The sequence below is a fragment of the Impatiens glandulifera genome, chromosome 8 (assembly GCF_907164915.1).
Source record: "Impatiens glandulifera chromosome 8, dImpGla2.1, whole genome shotgun sequence".
In the NCBI taxonomy this organism is placed as follows: Eukaryota; Viridiplantae; Streptophyta; class Magnoliopsida; order Ericales; family Balsaminaceae; genus Impatiens; species Impatiens glandulifera.
This window is the reverse complement of record NC_061869.1, coordinates 38,219,785-38,232,209: the sequence shown is the minus strand read 5'-3', so window position 1 is coordinate 38,232,209 and position 12,425 is coordinate 38,219,785. Positions and strand designations below refer to the sequence as shown.

At 39.4% G+C, this 12,425-nt stretch overlaps 1 protein-coding gene across 1 annotated transcript; it reads left to right on the top strand.

The window, feature by feature from the left end:
* Window positions 1-1,132: 1,132 nt before the first annotated feature.
* On the top strand, window positions 1,133-2,515 carry LOC124911973 (pentatricopeptide repeat-containing protein At1g77405-like). Its single transcript, XM_047452521.1, has one exon. The coding sequence runs from the start codon at window positions 1,192-1,194 to the stop codon at window positions 2,359-2,361; it is 1,170 nt and encodes a 389-aa protein (XP_047308477.1). The 5' UTR covers window positions 1,133-1,191; the 3' UTR covers window positions 2,362-2,515.
* Window positions 2,516-12,425: the final 9,910 nt, after the last annotated feature.

The window sequence follows — 12,425 nt, the reverse complement described above, 5'->3', positions numbered from 1 at the left end:
GGCTACCCCAATCGATAGTTTCGTATAGATATCCCATCTTTATTAGTAAGTTTTGGAAAAAATTACTAAAAAAGCTGGGTGTTCAATCATTATTAAGTAATGCTTATCACCCAGAGAGGGATGGTCAAACCGAAAGAGTTAATTAATGTCTTGAGACATATTTGCGTTTTATGACTGAGCATCGACCCAAGAAGTGGAAACAGTGGTTGTCTCTTGCTGAATGGTGGTATAATACCACATTTCATGCATCACTCAAGACGACTCCTTTCCAAACAGTGTATGGATTTTCCCTTGTTCCAATTCCGTTAGGTCCTACGCTACGCAGCAATATTGGTGCAGCAAATTATTTCTTAGTTGAGAGAACAAGAATGTGTGGTATTCTCAAGGATACCATGGAAATGGCCAGCAACAGAATGAAACAAATGACAGATCAAAAGAGAGTAGAAATAAGTTTTCAAGTAGGTGATTGGGTATTCTTAAAGTTACAACCCTATCGGCAAACAAAACAACTGTGGCAGCTCGAAAGAATATAAAACTTACTGCCAAGTTTTTTGGTCCCTTCATGGTAGAGCATAAGATCGGTATGGTAGCGTATAAATTAAAGTTGTCAGATTATTGTAAAGTTCATCCAATTTTTCATGTGTCTCTTTTAAGAGCCAAGTTGGGACCTTTGCATGAGGTGTAGACATCCTTTCCAACAGTATCAAATGAGGGAGTTATTCAATTGGAACTAGAGAAAATTTTACAAACACGGATTCTACGATGAAAAGGGAAGTCAGTTGTTCAAGTTCTCGTGCAATGGAGTCATTCTCCAATTGAGGATGCTTAATGGGAGGATTGGTCTTTCTTCCTTTCTCAATTTCCTGCTTTTTGTCAACAATTTCCAATTCAGAAGAATCGTTCCAAGAGGACTAGAAGGTCATTAAAAGGTTCGGAATGTGATGACTCACCCCACTAAACAGACATGGGTTATTTCTTAATTGTTGTTATCTTTATTGTGGGCGTTGCAGCTATTTCTATTGTGGGCGCTACATAAATCGGGCTAGAGAATTATTTGATACATTTTCCTAAACTCTTTTCTTCTGTTGATCTATTCTTAATGCGTGAGTTTTGGCTTTTCCTATATGACTCAGAGTTGATCTTCTTGGTTGATTTAAGAGTCTGAAGCCAATTTCACTTGTAAGAAAGGGGATGATTTCTACCACCAGGCCTCTCCGTCAGCACGCCGTCTCTTCAATCGATCAAGTTCTATCAATCATAACTCAGAACGGTCCATTCGACGCAAATTTAGCAGCTTCGATTGTCAACAATACTCCTAGCAATGTCGTTGATACAGTTTCCGAGGTTCTTCAATCCATACCTAAATTCTTTTTCCAATCCACTCCATCGATATCGATTGATCAACAGAAAACGTTCCGCCGTCACAGAAAACCTAAACAAAAATCCAATAAAATTCCCTGTCAAGTTTCTCATAGAGATCCCAACAAGGTAGAGCTTGGATTGAAGAAAGCATTTGACTTCTTCTATTGGGTGGAGACACAATTAGGGTTTATACACAACGAGAAGACTTGCAGAGAGATGGCATGCTTGCTCGCTAGAGGAAACAAATTAAACTCTCTTTGGAACTTTCTGGAAGAAATGTCGAGAAGAGAAAGTAAAGAGCTAGTTACAACTGCAACCATCACCTGTTTGATAAAAGTCCTAGCTGAAGAAGAAGGGTTAGTTGATGAAGCATTATCTGCATTCGCAAGAATGAAGCAGTTCAACTGCACACCAGATGTTTGTGTTTATAACACCATCATTTATGTTCTTTGTAAGCATGCTATGAAAACTGATTGCAGGAAGGCCATTAGAAGGAGGTTATCAGATGTGAATTACTTGTTCCGCATGATGATTCACAAGGGTTTCATTCCAAACGTGGTAACCTACAATTCTGTAATTGATTGTTGTTGTAAAACACTTCGAATCGAGTGGGCAGTCGAATTGTTTGATGATATGAAGAAAAGAGGATGTCATCCAAACTGGTTTACTTACAATTCTTTGATTAGATATTATACCAGGTTTAATGAGATTGATAAAGCCATTGAAATGTTGAGAGAGATGCAAAAAGATGGTGGTTTTGAATCAGCAGGTACTATGATCTATACTCCAATAATCCATGGTTTGTGTAAAGTAGGAAGGTTGTTTGATGCTAGAAATTTTCTTATCGAATTAGTGGATGGTGGATGTGTCCCTAAAGAAGATACATTTATGTTAGTTAGTGACTTGTTATACAAAGTAGGTGAACCAGATTTATTGGATGATGAAATACGCCAGAGGATTAAAGATGGTATAAAGAACAAATCGATCAAAAGAAGTTGATTATGGATTGGATCATCCAAGTAGAGAATCATCATAGTGGCTTCATATCAAATGAGCTCAATTTTGGTGTTTCCAATATGTTATAATAATAACTGTGTTACTATTGCTATTTTTATGTTCATTTTCATATAATGTGTTTGAAGGTTTGGGTGGTTTAGACTTTAATTTTAGTTATCTGTTTAATGGACTAAGCAATATGGTTGAATGTTTCATTGAACGAATTAAACCAATTGTTGGTGTTTATTTTTCAAAATCTTTGTATAGTCATTTATAAGATAGATTAGTTGATTGATGGGTTTTAGTTATTGAAAAAATAAAATATGAAACAAGAAATTAAAATATGAAACACTAATTATAAACAATATTTAAAATAAAATTTAATAAATTTCTATAAAAATCATTAAAATTCCAAATAAAATATTTATTAAATTCACAAAATGAAACAAAAAAAAATTAACATTAACATTTAAACTCTTTAATATAAAAATAAATAAATACAATCCTTCACCATTATAGGATGAAAATATTTTAGGTGAAAATGTAAGAATATATATGTATACGATCTTTTAAAACGTCGATCCCAATCCGGATACACTCGAAAAATATTTTAGGTCAAAATGTAAGAATACATATGTATATGATCTTCTATTAAAGCGTCGACTGATCCGAATAGACTCGGTACACTAGTAAAATTTGATATTTAAAACCGCCGTTAATGAATATTTTTCTCTCGGTAAAAATTTCTTACGACAGTAAAATTACGTAGTCATACCGTCGTTAATGAATATTTTTCTCTCGTTAAAAAATAATTACAACGGTAAAATTACGTAATCAAACCGCCATTAAATGTTCTAAAATATCTGACGATAAGAAATGTTGACAATTAAGGGCGGTAAAATGACTGGAGTTTTTAGTCTCTAACTACGTTAAAAATATCACACCAAGGTAGTATAGTGGTAAGAGTCGACTTAAGAGACCAAAAAGGTCACGAGTTCAATTCCATTTGAAGTATTTTGAGTTTAAGTTAAGGTCTATAGTTGTGGAGTGTCATGCTAGTTCACTTTCAATTTCTAAAAAACTATGTGTAGTTAAAAGTGTCTAACTACAATTTATAAAATCGCAATTAATAGTTGGCCTATAAAGGCTATAAATTATGTTAGATAAAATTAGACCGGTTAATAGAACTTAACACAAATAAACCTTCCATGCAAGAACAAAGAACCGGACCAGGCAAAGTAACCAACCAGTTTGAGAAAACTAACCGGTCAAACTATCAAACCGACCAAAAACATGACCGCTCAAAGAAGGCCGAAAACACCATACAGCCGGTCATTCAGAAGCCAAAGCAATAACCGGAAGTCATCCGGTTAAGTCAAATGACCGACCAGCATAAGAAGATACTTCGGGTATCTGTTGAGAATGATACCAAAGGAATAGACTGAACATTTCCATATTCATACAAGTCTGAGGAAAGTCTGCAGGCTGCAGAAGACAGTCCTACAAGATCTTTCCACTTCAGGATAAATCAGAAAGGCAATCTTCCAAGTACAGACAACTGTCTAACCGACAGTTACCACATTGAGTAAAAGACAAACCTAGCCGGTTTGTCCTACATACTGGAAGAACAGACTGCCAACTCTGAAAAGTTGACCGCCAGGTCTGAATCACTGAACCTCTGCTCAACCAATCAAATTCAAGGAAATGAAATATGACCGTTGGCATATTTCACCTATAAAAGGAGCAGCTGAAGAGGAGTAAATGCGGGACACAGTGAACAATTAATTTACAAGTGATAAGATTGTGTTCTCTCTCTAGAAAAGGCCTAAGTGCTAAAGTTGAAGTGTGTATTTACAATTTCGGTGTAAATTGTACGGGTGTTATCGAGCAGGAAATAAGTCTCGATCGGATTGTATTCCTTAGTGAATATCCTTCTCGCGGTTTCGAGAGGAAGGGGTGACGTAGGAGTTTTATCTCCGATCATCCATAAAAACTTGTCTTGTTATTTACTTTCCGCCTGATTTACTTTATAACCGAGCTGTACTAACCGACCTACACCTTTTTAACCGACTCTACACTATCTAAACCGAATCACCAAGTTACAAAAACCGACCCATCAATTTCCAAACTTGTCCTATTCAAAACCGGTTTTGCCTATCCTGTAAGTGTGCTGCTTCAACCTGAAACAAACCTCTTCCGCGCTTGAACCTAGTTCAAGGGTTTGTGACAGTTTGTGTAGTATTGAAACCCCGGTGTTAATCTCTAACTGGATTAATCACCACCCTTTGAGTGAGACGCGCTAACCGGCCCAACCCCGGTCCTCCAGCCGCGACCTAGATCCTAACAATTGGTATCAGAGCAGTTAGTTTCAATACTCAAGCAAGCATGTCTTTCGATAGGCCCCCAATGCTAGAAGGTGATGACTTTGCCAACTGGAAGGCACGCATGCACCTACACTTAATCACCATGGATGACGAGATGTAGTTCATTCTGGCCGAAGGACCGATAATCATTGACAAAGACAGGAAGGAATGGACAGCTGAAGACAGGAGAAGAAATAACCTGGATAACCATGCCAGAAACCGGATCTCCAACAGTGTGGACAGAAACACGTACTGTAAGATCAGAGACTGCAAAACCGCAAAGGAAACATGGGACACGGTTATTCAGATTTATGAGGGAAATGAAAGAACCAAGGAAAACAAGGTAATGGTAGTTACTCAGAAGTTTGAAAGCATCAAGATAAAACTGGGAGAAACAATGAGAGAGTACAGTGACCGGTTCACTGGTGTGTTAGACGAGCTAGCAACTCTTGGTAAGAAGTATGATAATAAAGAGGTCATCATGAAAGCGTTAAGATCTCTTCCAAGTGCGTGGGACATAAAGACAATGGTGATGAGGGAATCAAACTGCCTAAGCAAGATGAAACTACATGATGTATTCGAAGATCTTAAGGCATATGGGTTTGAAATGAGATCTAGGACCGAAGAAGAGGTTTCAGCCTCAACCTCAACCAGAGCACTGATCACATCCACAGAACCGGTTGTACCTGCACCGATCAGAACCGTTGAACAGTTCACCGAGGATGCCATGGCAATGCTTGCACAGAAATTTGGGAGGTTCATGAAAAGAATTCAACCCACAAACTACAACTATGGTGATAAATCAAATGTAAGATGCTATAACTGTAACTATTTAGGACATTTCAAGTGGGAATGCAGAAAACCGAGGAGGGATGACCGGAAACCGGATAACCAAAATAACCGAAATAACTACCAACAAACCGGTGAAGGAAGTGAAGTTCAGAAAGCACTGATAGCCGATGATGGAGGAAGCTTATGGGCTCACAGTGACAGTGATGATGAACTCACATGCCTTATGGCAAATAAGGAACAGGTATTTGACTCTCCTTGTGAAGAATTTACTAAAGATGAGTTATACAATGCATTGAATGATATGGTAGCTGAGTATAAGAACCTACTAGCCCTGTTACCTAAGAAACTCAACTTTAGAGCCGACCCTATAGTACCCATTCTGACAGAACCAGAATTATCCGTTCTAATCGAACCAGAGATCATAGAACCTGATGAAACCCCTACCTTAGAAACCGAGTTAGCACCTGAACCACCACTCAAGACCGAACAGTCTAGTGAACTAGTTCGAGAACTAACCGAAGAGGAAAATGCCCGCCTCCAGTATAAAATGGCCGCATATAAGAGATCTAGTGACATGGTAAAGAAGATGTGTAGCTATAAGAGACACCCTTTCTGCATGTTTGGCCTAGGATACAAGAACGATAGATCCAAAAACCAAAAACCTGTAGATAAAGTAAGGCTCACAAAGAACGACCTTCCTCTTATAAGTTTCATTAGAAGCTCCTTAACCGCTGAAGAGGAATTGACCGCATACTATACGGCAGAAAAACTAACATATGTAGGTCCAACAGATTCTGAAAAGTGGCTTCACCCTGAGAAAAGGAAAGCCGACCTGCTCAAAAATAGGAGAGCCAATCCTCAACCGCATAGGTCAAACCACAAATCACCCTCATTTAAAGCCTTCGTAGAAAAACCGAAGTATCCAAAACCGAGTGCCAAAAAGACGGTCAAGACCTTAACAAAGAAAGTTGTCCGGTTTGTCAAAGTCTGGATGCCCAAGGGACTAATCGCATGTGGACCAAAGTAAATGTGGGTACCAAATAGTTGTAAATATATACATTTTGCAGGATTTAAAGAAACGGCTAGGAAACTCTGAATGGTACTTGGATAGTGGTTGCTCCAGGCATATGACCGGGAACAACAACCTGCTAACCGACATCAGAATAGAAACTGGTGCATTAATCACTTTCTGTGACAACTCAAAAGGTAGAACTGTGGGCAAGGGTAAGATTGTCCATGGTAACCTAACAATTGATAATGTACTCTTAGTTGAAAACCTACGTTTTAACCTACTAAGTATTAGTCAAATGTGTGATGCTGGATACACGGTAGAATTTCTTAAACATGCATGCTTAGTTAAGAACTCTCAAGGTATCATACTGCTAACCGGAAATAGGCTAGGAAATATTTACAAGGTAGACTGGAAAACTAAGATAGAATATCATGTATGCATGATAGCCAAAACTGATCAAACCTGGCTGTGGAATAAGAGACTAAACCATCTAAACATGAAAACCTTAAACTATATTAGCGGTAAAAAGTTAGTCGACGGAATTCCTGACATAGTATTTAACAAGGACAAGGTTTGTTCAGCATGTCAAATGGGTAAACAAAGTAGGTCAACCTTTAAGAGTAAATGACACATTCAATCTAACCGATGCCTAGATCTTCTTCACATGGATTTATTTGGACCGATTCAGGTCATTAGCCTAGGAGGTATGCTTTACACCATGGTAGTTGTTGATGATTACTCTAGATTTACATGGGTAATATTCTTACCATCCAAACGTGAAACCGCATCAAATTTGATCACACTGCTTAAACGTTTGCAAAATGAAAAATCAACTCGCATTAATAGTATTAGAAGTGATAGAGGTACCGAGTTTACCAACAGTACTTTAACCGCATTTCTTGATGAATCCGGTATTAGACACGAGTTGTCTAGTGCTAGGACTCCTCAACAAAACGGCCTGACCGAGAGAAGAAACCGGACTCTCAAGGAAGCCGCACGGTCCATGATAGTTGATTCGGGCATTGCTCAAAAATTTTGGTCTGAAGCTATCAATATTGCATGTTATACACAAAATCGGTCCTTAATTAACAGATTTCATAATAAAACACCGTATGAGGTATATTTTAACAGGGTTCCCAACCTTAAGTACCTTAAGATTTTCGGTTGTAAATGCTACATACATATAAATGGTAAAACCTATCTTTCTACTTTTGATGCAAAAACCGATATTGGGATCATGCTAGGTTACTCAGCAGTGAGTAAGGCATATAGAGTGTATAACAATAGAATCTTAACTGTGGAGGAATCACTTCATGTTGTTTTCGATGAATCGGTTGAAAGTAATACTGCATCATGCTTTGATCTACACAACAGATTGGAAAATAACAAAATTCATTTTGATAGTGAAGATCAGATTCCGGTTTGCACGCGGTTTGTCCATGACCAAATGGGTAATATTGAAACCCAGCCGGATCAAGCAGTCCCACGATAGGAAGCTGACACTTCGGTCCAAACCGAGGAAATCGGTCGGTCTGACAATCCTGTTCAGCCTACCGATATGTCTAGCCTTGATCAAGCAAACGGTAATTTGGTAGACATCCCTGAACCGAATTTCAAAAGGAACACTAAACATCCTCCTGAGCAGATTATAGGTGATCCTTCAGAACCTGTTCGAATTAGGCGTCAAATTTTGGAGGAATACTTTAATTCCGCCTTTATATCCCAGATTGAGCCGAAAAGAGTGGATGAAGCATTGTCAGATCCGGATTGGATCTTGGGAATGCAAGAAGAATTAAACCAGTTCGAGAGTAATAAAGTCTGGTACCTAGTCCCTAAACCAAAAGATCAACCGGTCATAGGAACAAGATGGGTATTTAGAAATAAACTCAATGAAGACGATTTGGTCACGAGGAACAAAGCCAGATTAGTGGCACAAGGTTACAAATAGGAAGAAGGCATTGATTTTGAAGAATCATTCGCCCCTGTAGCTAGGATTGAAGCTATTAGGATTTTTCTAGCTTTTGCTGCATTCAAAAACTTTAAGGTTTTCCAAATGGATGTTAAAAGTGCATTTTTGAATGGTGACCTACGTGAAGAGGTATATGTTGAACAACCACCCGGTTTCAAAAATGCCGAACTACCGAACCATGTATACCGGTTAAACAAAGCTTTATACGGTCTAAAGCAAGCACCTAGAGCCTGGTATGACATACTAACCGCATTTTTGTTAAAACACGATTTCACCATCGGTTCGGTGGATAAAACGTTATTTAAGTTTGAGAAGAAGGAACATATCCTACTTGTTCAAATCTATGTAGATGATATCATCTTCTGTTCAACCGATCCTAAGTTATGTGATAAATTTTCAACCCTGATGACTAACAAGTTTGAAATGAGTATGATGGGGGAATTAAGTTTCTTCCTAGGTCTTCAGGTTAAACAACTCGAGGAAGGAACCTTCATCAGTCAACCCAAGTACACTAAAAAACTGTTAAAGAAATTTGGGATGGATACATGCTCCTCAGCGGCTACTCCAATGAGCTTATCGGTCAAATTGGACAAAGATGATGAGGGTCAATCAGTAGACCTGACCGCGTACCGGGGCATCATCGGTTCTCTTCTATACCTGACAACAAGTAGACCGGATATTCTATTTGTAGTCGGTGTGTGTGGAAGATTCTATGCCAATCCAAAACAATCCCACTACACAGCCGCAAAGCGAATATTGAAATACCTAAAGGGCACACCTGACGTCGGCCTGTGATATCCAAAGGATTCATCCTTTAACCTAACGAGTTACTCAGATGCAGACTATGCAGGTTGCAAGATTGATAGAAAAAACACCAGCGGAACATGCCAATTCCTAGGTGACCGGCTTGTTTCATGGCATAGCAAGAAACAAACATCAGTTGCCACATCAACCGCAGAAGCTGAATACTTGGCGGCCGGAAGCTGTTGTTCACAAATTCTTTGGATCCAACAACAACTGAAGGACTTCGGTGTCACAGCCGAAGAGTCTCCGATCTTCTGTGATAACACAAGTGCCATAGCAATCACCTACAATCCGGTTCTACACTCTAGAACCAAGCACATTGACATAAGGCACCACTTCATTCGGGAACATGTCATGCTGAAGCATATCCGGTTGGAATACGTACCAACTGATCAACAAGTAGGCGATATCTTCACCAAGCCTCTACAGGAAGCTAAGTTCTCTCAATTCAGACTTACACTCGGTTTAACCGATATTAGTCAGATCATCCCTAAGGATGTTTAAAAGGGAAATCAGTTCGGACAGACAAAACCGGTAGTTCCTCCTAAACTGTCGGATTTCAAATTTCCTAAGGTATCTATAGAAGAATCGCCTGGTCTATCAGACAGAGTAAACCGACCGGTTACTTAGTGCATGCACCAAATAACCGCATCGGGACGAACAACTGATAATTGACCGGTTCGGAAATAGGTTATCTTAGATTATTTGAACTTCAAACAAAAGTGGAATAATTACATGTGTTTAAACTTATCTGTCCTGAAACATTGCCTTTTCAAAGTAAAATGGTCGCACCTAAAAAGACGTGAAGATTTGATATCTTTCATGGTCCAGGTCTATGACCAACATCTTAGGCTGTAGACATGCCTATTTCATGCAAAACTCTTTATCCTATGATTAATAGACATTATCACCTGTAATACCTGGATAATAGGCTCCTCTCTCCACTAGTATATAAGTTGAACAAACCCTAAACAAAACAATCACAAGCTGCATAACTCTTCCTTTCACTAAGACAAAATGTCTCAGTTTCCAAACATCCTTCAAGTGGATTTCAACTCTGCTCAAAGCACTGAGCACTATGAGGTCTTCAAGATGATCAAATCACTTGAAGATACTAGTCTCCAAAACTTTCTAGATGACAAACATGTCATCTATTCTGAGTCTGTCCTGGAGTTCTTTTATAACCCCAGGGTTTTTCGTGGAACTCCTCACTTTGACACTCACATCCAGTCAAAGGTAGGAGGAATCGTATTTGATTTTACCGAAAATGACTTTGCCAGATGCTTTAACCTACCAAAGCAGGGGCTAACCGATCTCAACATACCGGCCGAACTAAAAGCCGAGATCTCCTTAGCCTTTGCCCGGCAAGCCATCCAGTGGATGACCACGGTGCTAAGTCTCTATTGAAAGCTGAATACCAGCTTCTCAATGATGTAATCGGTCGAGGCATCCTGGGAAGGGATGTGACCAACACATACTGCACCACTGCCTTCAACATGATGGCTGCTATAACTACTAGCACACCGGTCAATTGGTCGAGGGTACTGTTCGACGTCCTAATCTGGATGATTGGCGTTCAAACAGTCGGCCTTGTTCCTCAAATAAGCTGTCTGATTCTGGAGCTTGGAGTTCCAACATGCCCGGGGGAAGGGCTGAACCAAGCCCAAGTACTTACCAAGGAAGTTACCGACTCTTTCTATGAGCGGTTTGAGAAGTCTTGTAAGAGGAGGAACCGTCACATCCAGTCCAACGGTCACACCAATTCAAGCGGATATTAGGTCACTCCCTCCTACACCCGGTCATTTTGCTGCACGCACCGGCTGTATCTTTGTTCAACTTCCTTATGATCATTTCGGTTTCATCTATGTTCTCTTCGGTTTAGTCTAATTTATCTTCGGTTTCAATCGGTTATTTTTCAGTGTGTTGTTGCATCAGTCATTAATGAAAAAGTAACATTTAATTAATGAAGCAACCCCCAACTACATGAGTAATTACTACCCAACTAACTTGGTTACTTTTCAACTAACCTACCTCGAGCTCCGTAATCAGTCAAAAGCAACCTCTTCCCAACACACTTTGGAAACACAAATATTCTCTTCTCCAATAAGACAAAACTGACATTCAATGTTGATGTTTTCCCTCCAAAACCGGATCTATATAAAGAGACCTTTCCTAATCAAATTAACACATCTCAAATCATAAATCTCTTGTACTCCTTCTCTCTCTACTAGCAAAGTTTGAATCATGCCTAGCCGAACTCTACCAAACTTCCTAAGCATTGATTTTGACTCATGCCTTGAAATCAATGATCATGAAACAAAGGAGCTGTTGTTTAAGTCTCTCATCGACACCGGCCTTCGAACTTTTCTCGAAGAATCCGGCCCAATACTTCTTAAGGATGTCAAGACCTTCTTTAGAAGTGATTGCATCAGAGGAAACTATATTGTTTCTACGGTGAGAGACCATACCTTCTGGCTGGATGAAGCCGAATTTGCTCAGATGTTCAATCTGCCCACTGAAGGGTTTTCGGACTTCCCACCCAGGGAAGGAAGTGCCGCGGAGTCTTACTCTTGGCTGTTCTCAGGAACCGGGAGGGCGGTGGAGAACAACGGGCCAAAGACCTATCTTCGGTTCCACATCCAGCTCCTACTTGAAATTATCAATCGCTCGTTAATCTGTCAATCCCCTAACCAGCGGTACTCTAAAAAGGTGTATAACATGATGACCTACATCATGAGTTATGCCCTCATAAACTGGTCATCGGTCATATTCAACAACCTGAAAACTATGGTGTTGACCAAAAGAGGCATCGGTTACGCTCCTCATATCAGTTGACTCATACTCAAGTATCGTCCAGAATTTGGACCGGGTGCACCGGCATCCCTCTCAAACATTCTTGATGTGGATGAGGTAGAGGATAAGTTCTCTAGGATGGTTATTGCCTAGGCCATACTCCTTTTATATTCCTTCCTTTCTGTATTTCCAAACCGATCTATATATCGGTTTCTGTCTTGTACTTTCATTCAATGAAAATCTATTTCAGCTTAAATAACCGGGTCCAAGTAACAATCAGAATAAGTAACCGGTTAATATTATCAAGTAACTTCGTTTTCATTGAAATATCCGG

Coding starts and splice junctions, on each gene's coding strand:
- LOC124911973 (XM_047452521.1), top strand. CDS start 1,192: ATGATTTCTACCACCAGGCCTCTCCGTCAGCACGCCGTCTCTTCAATC.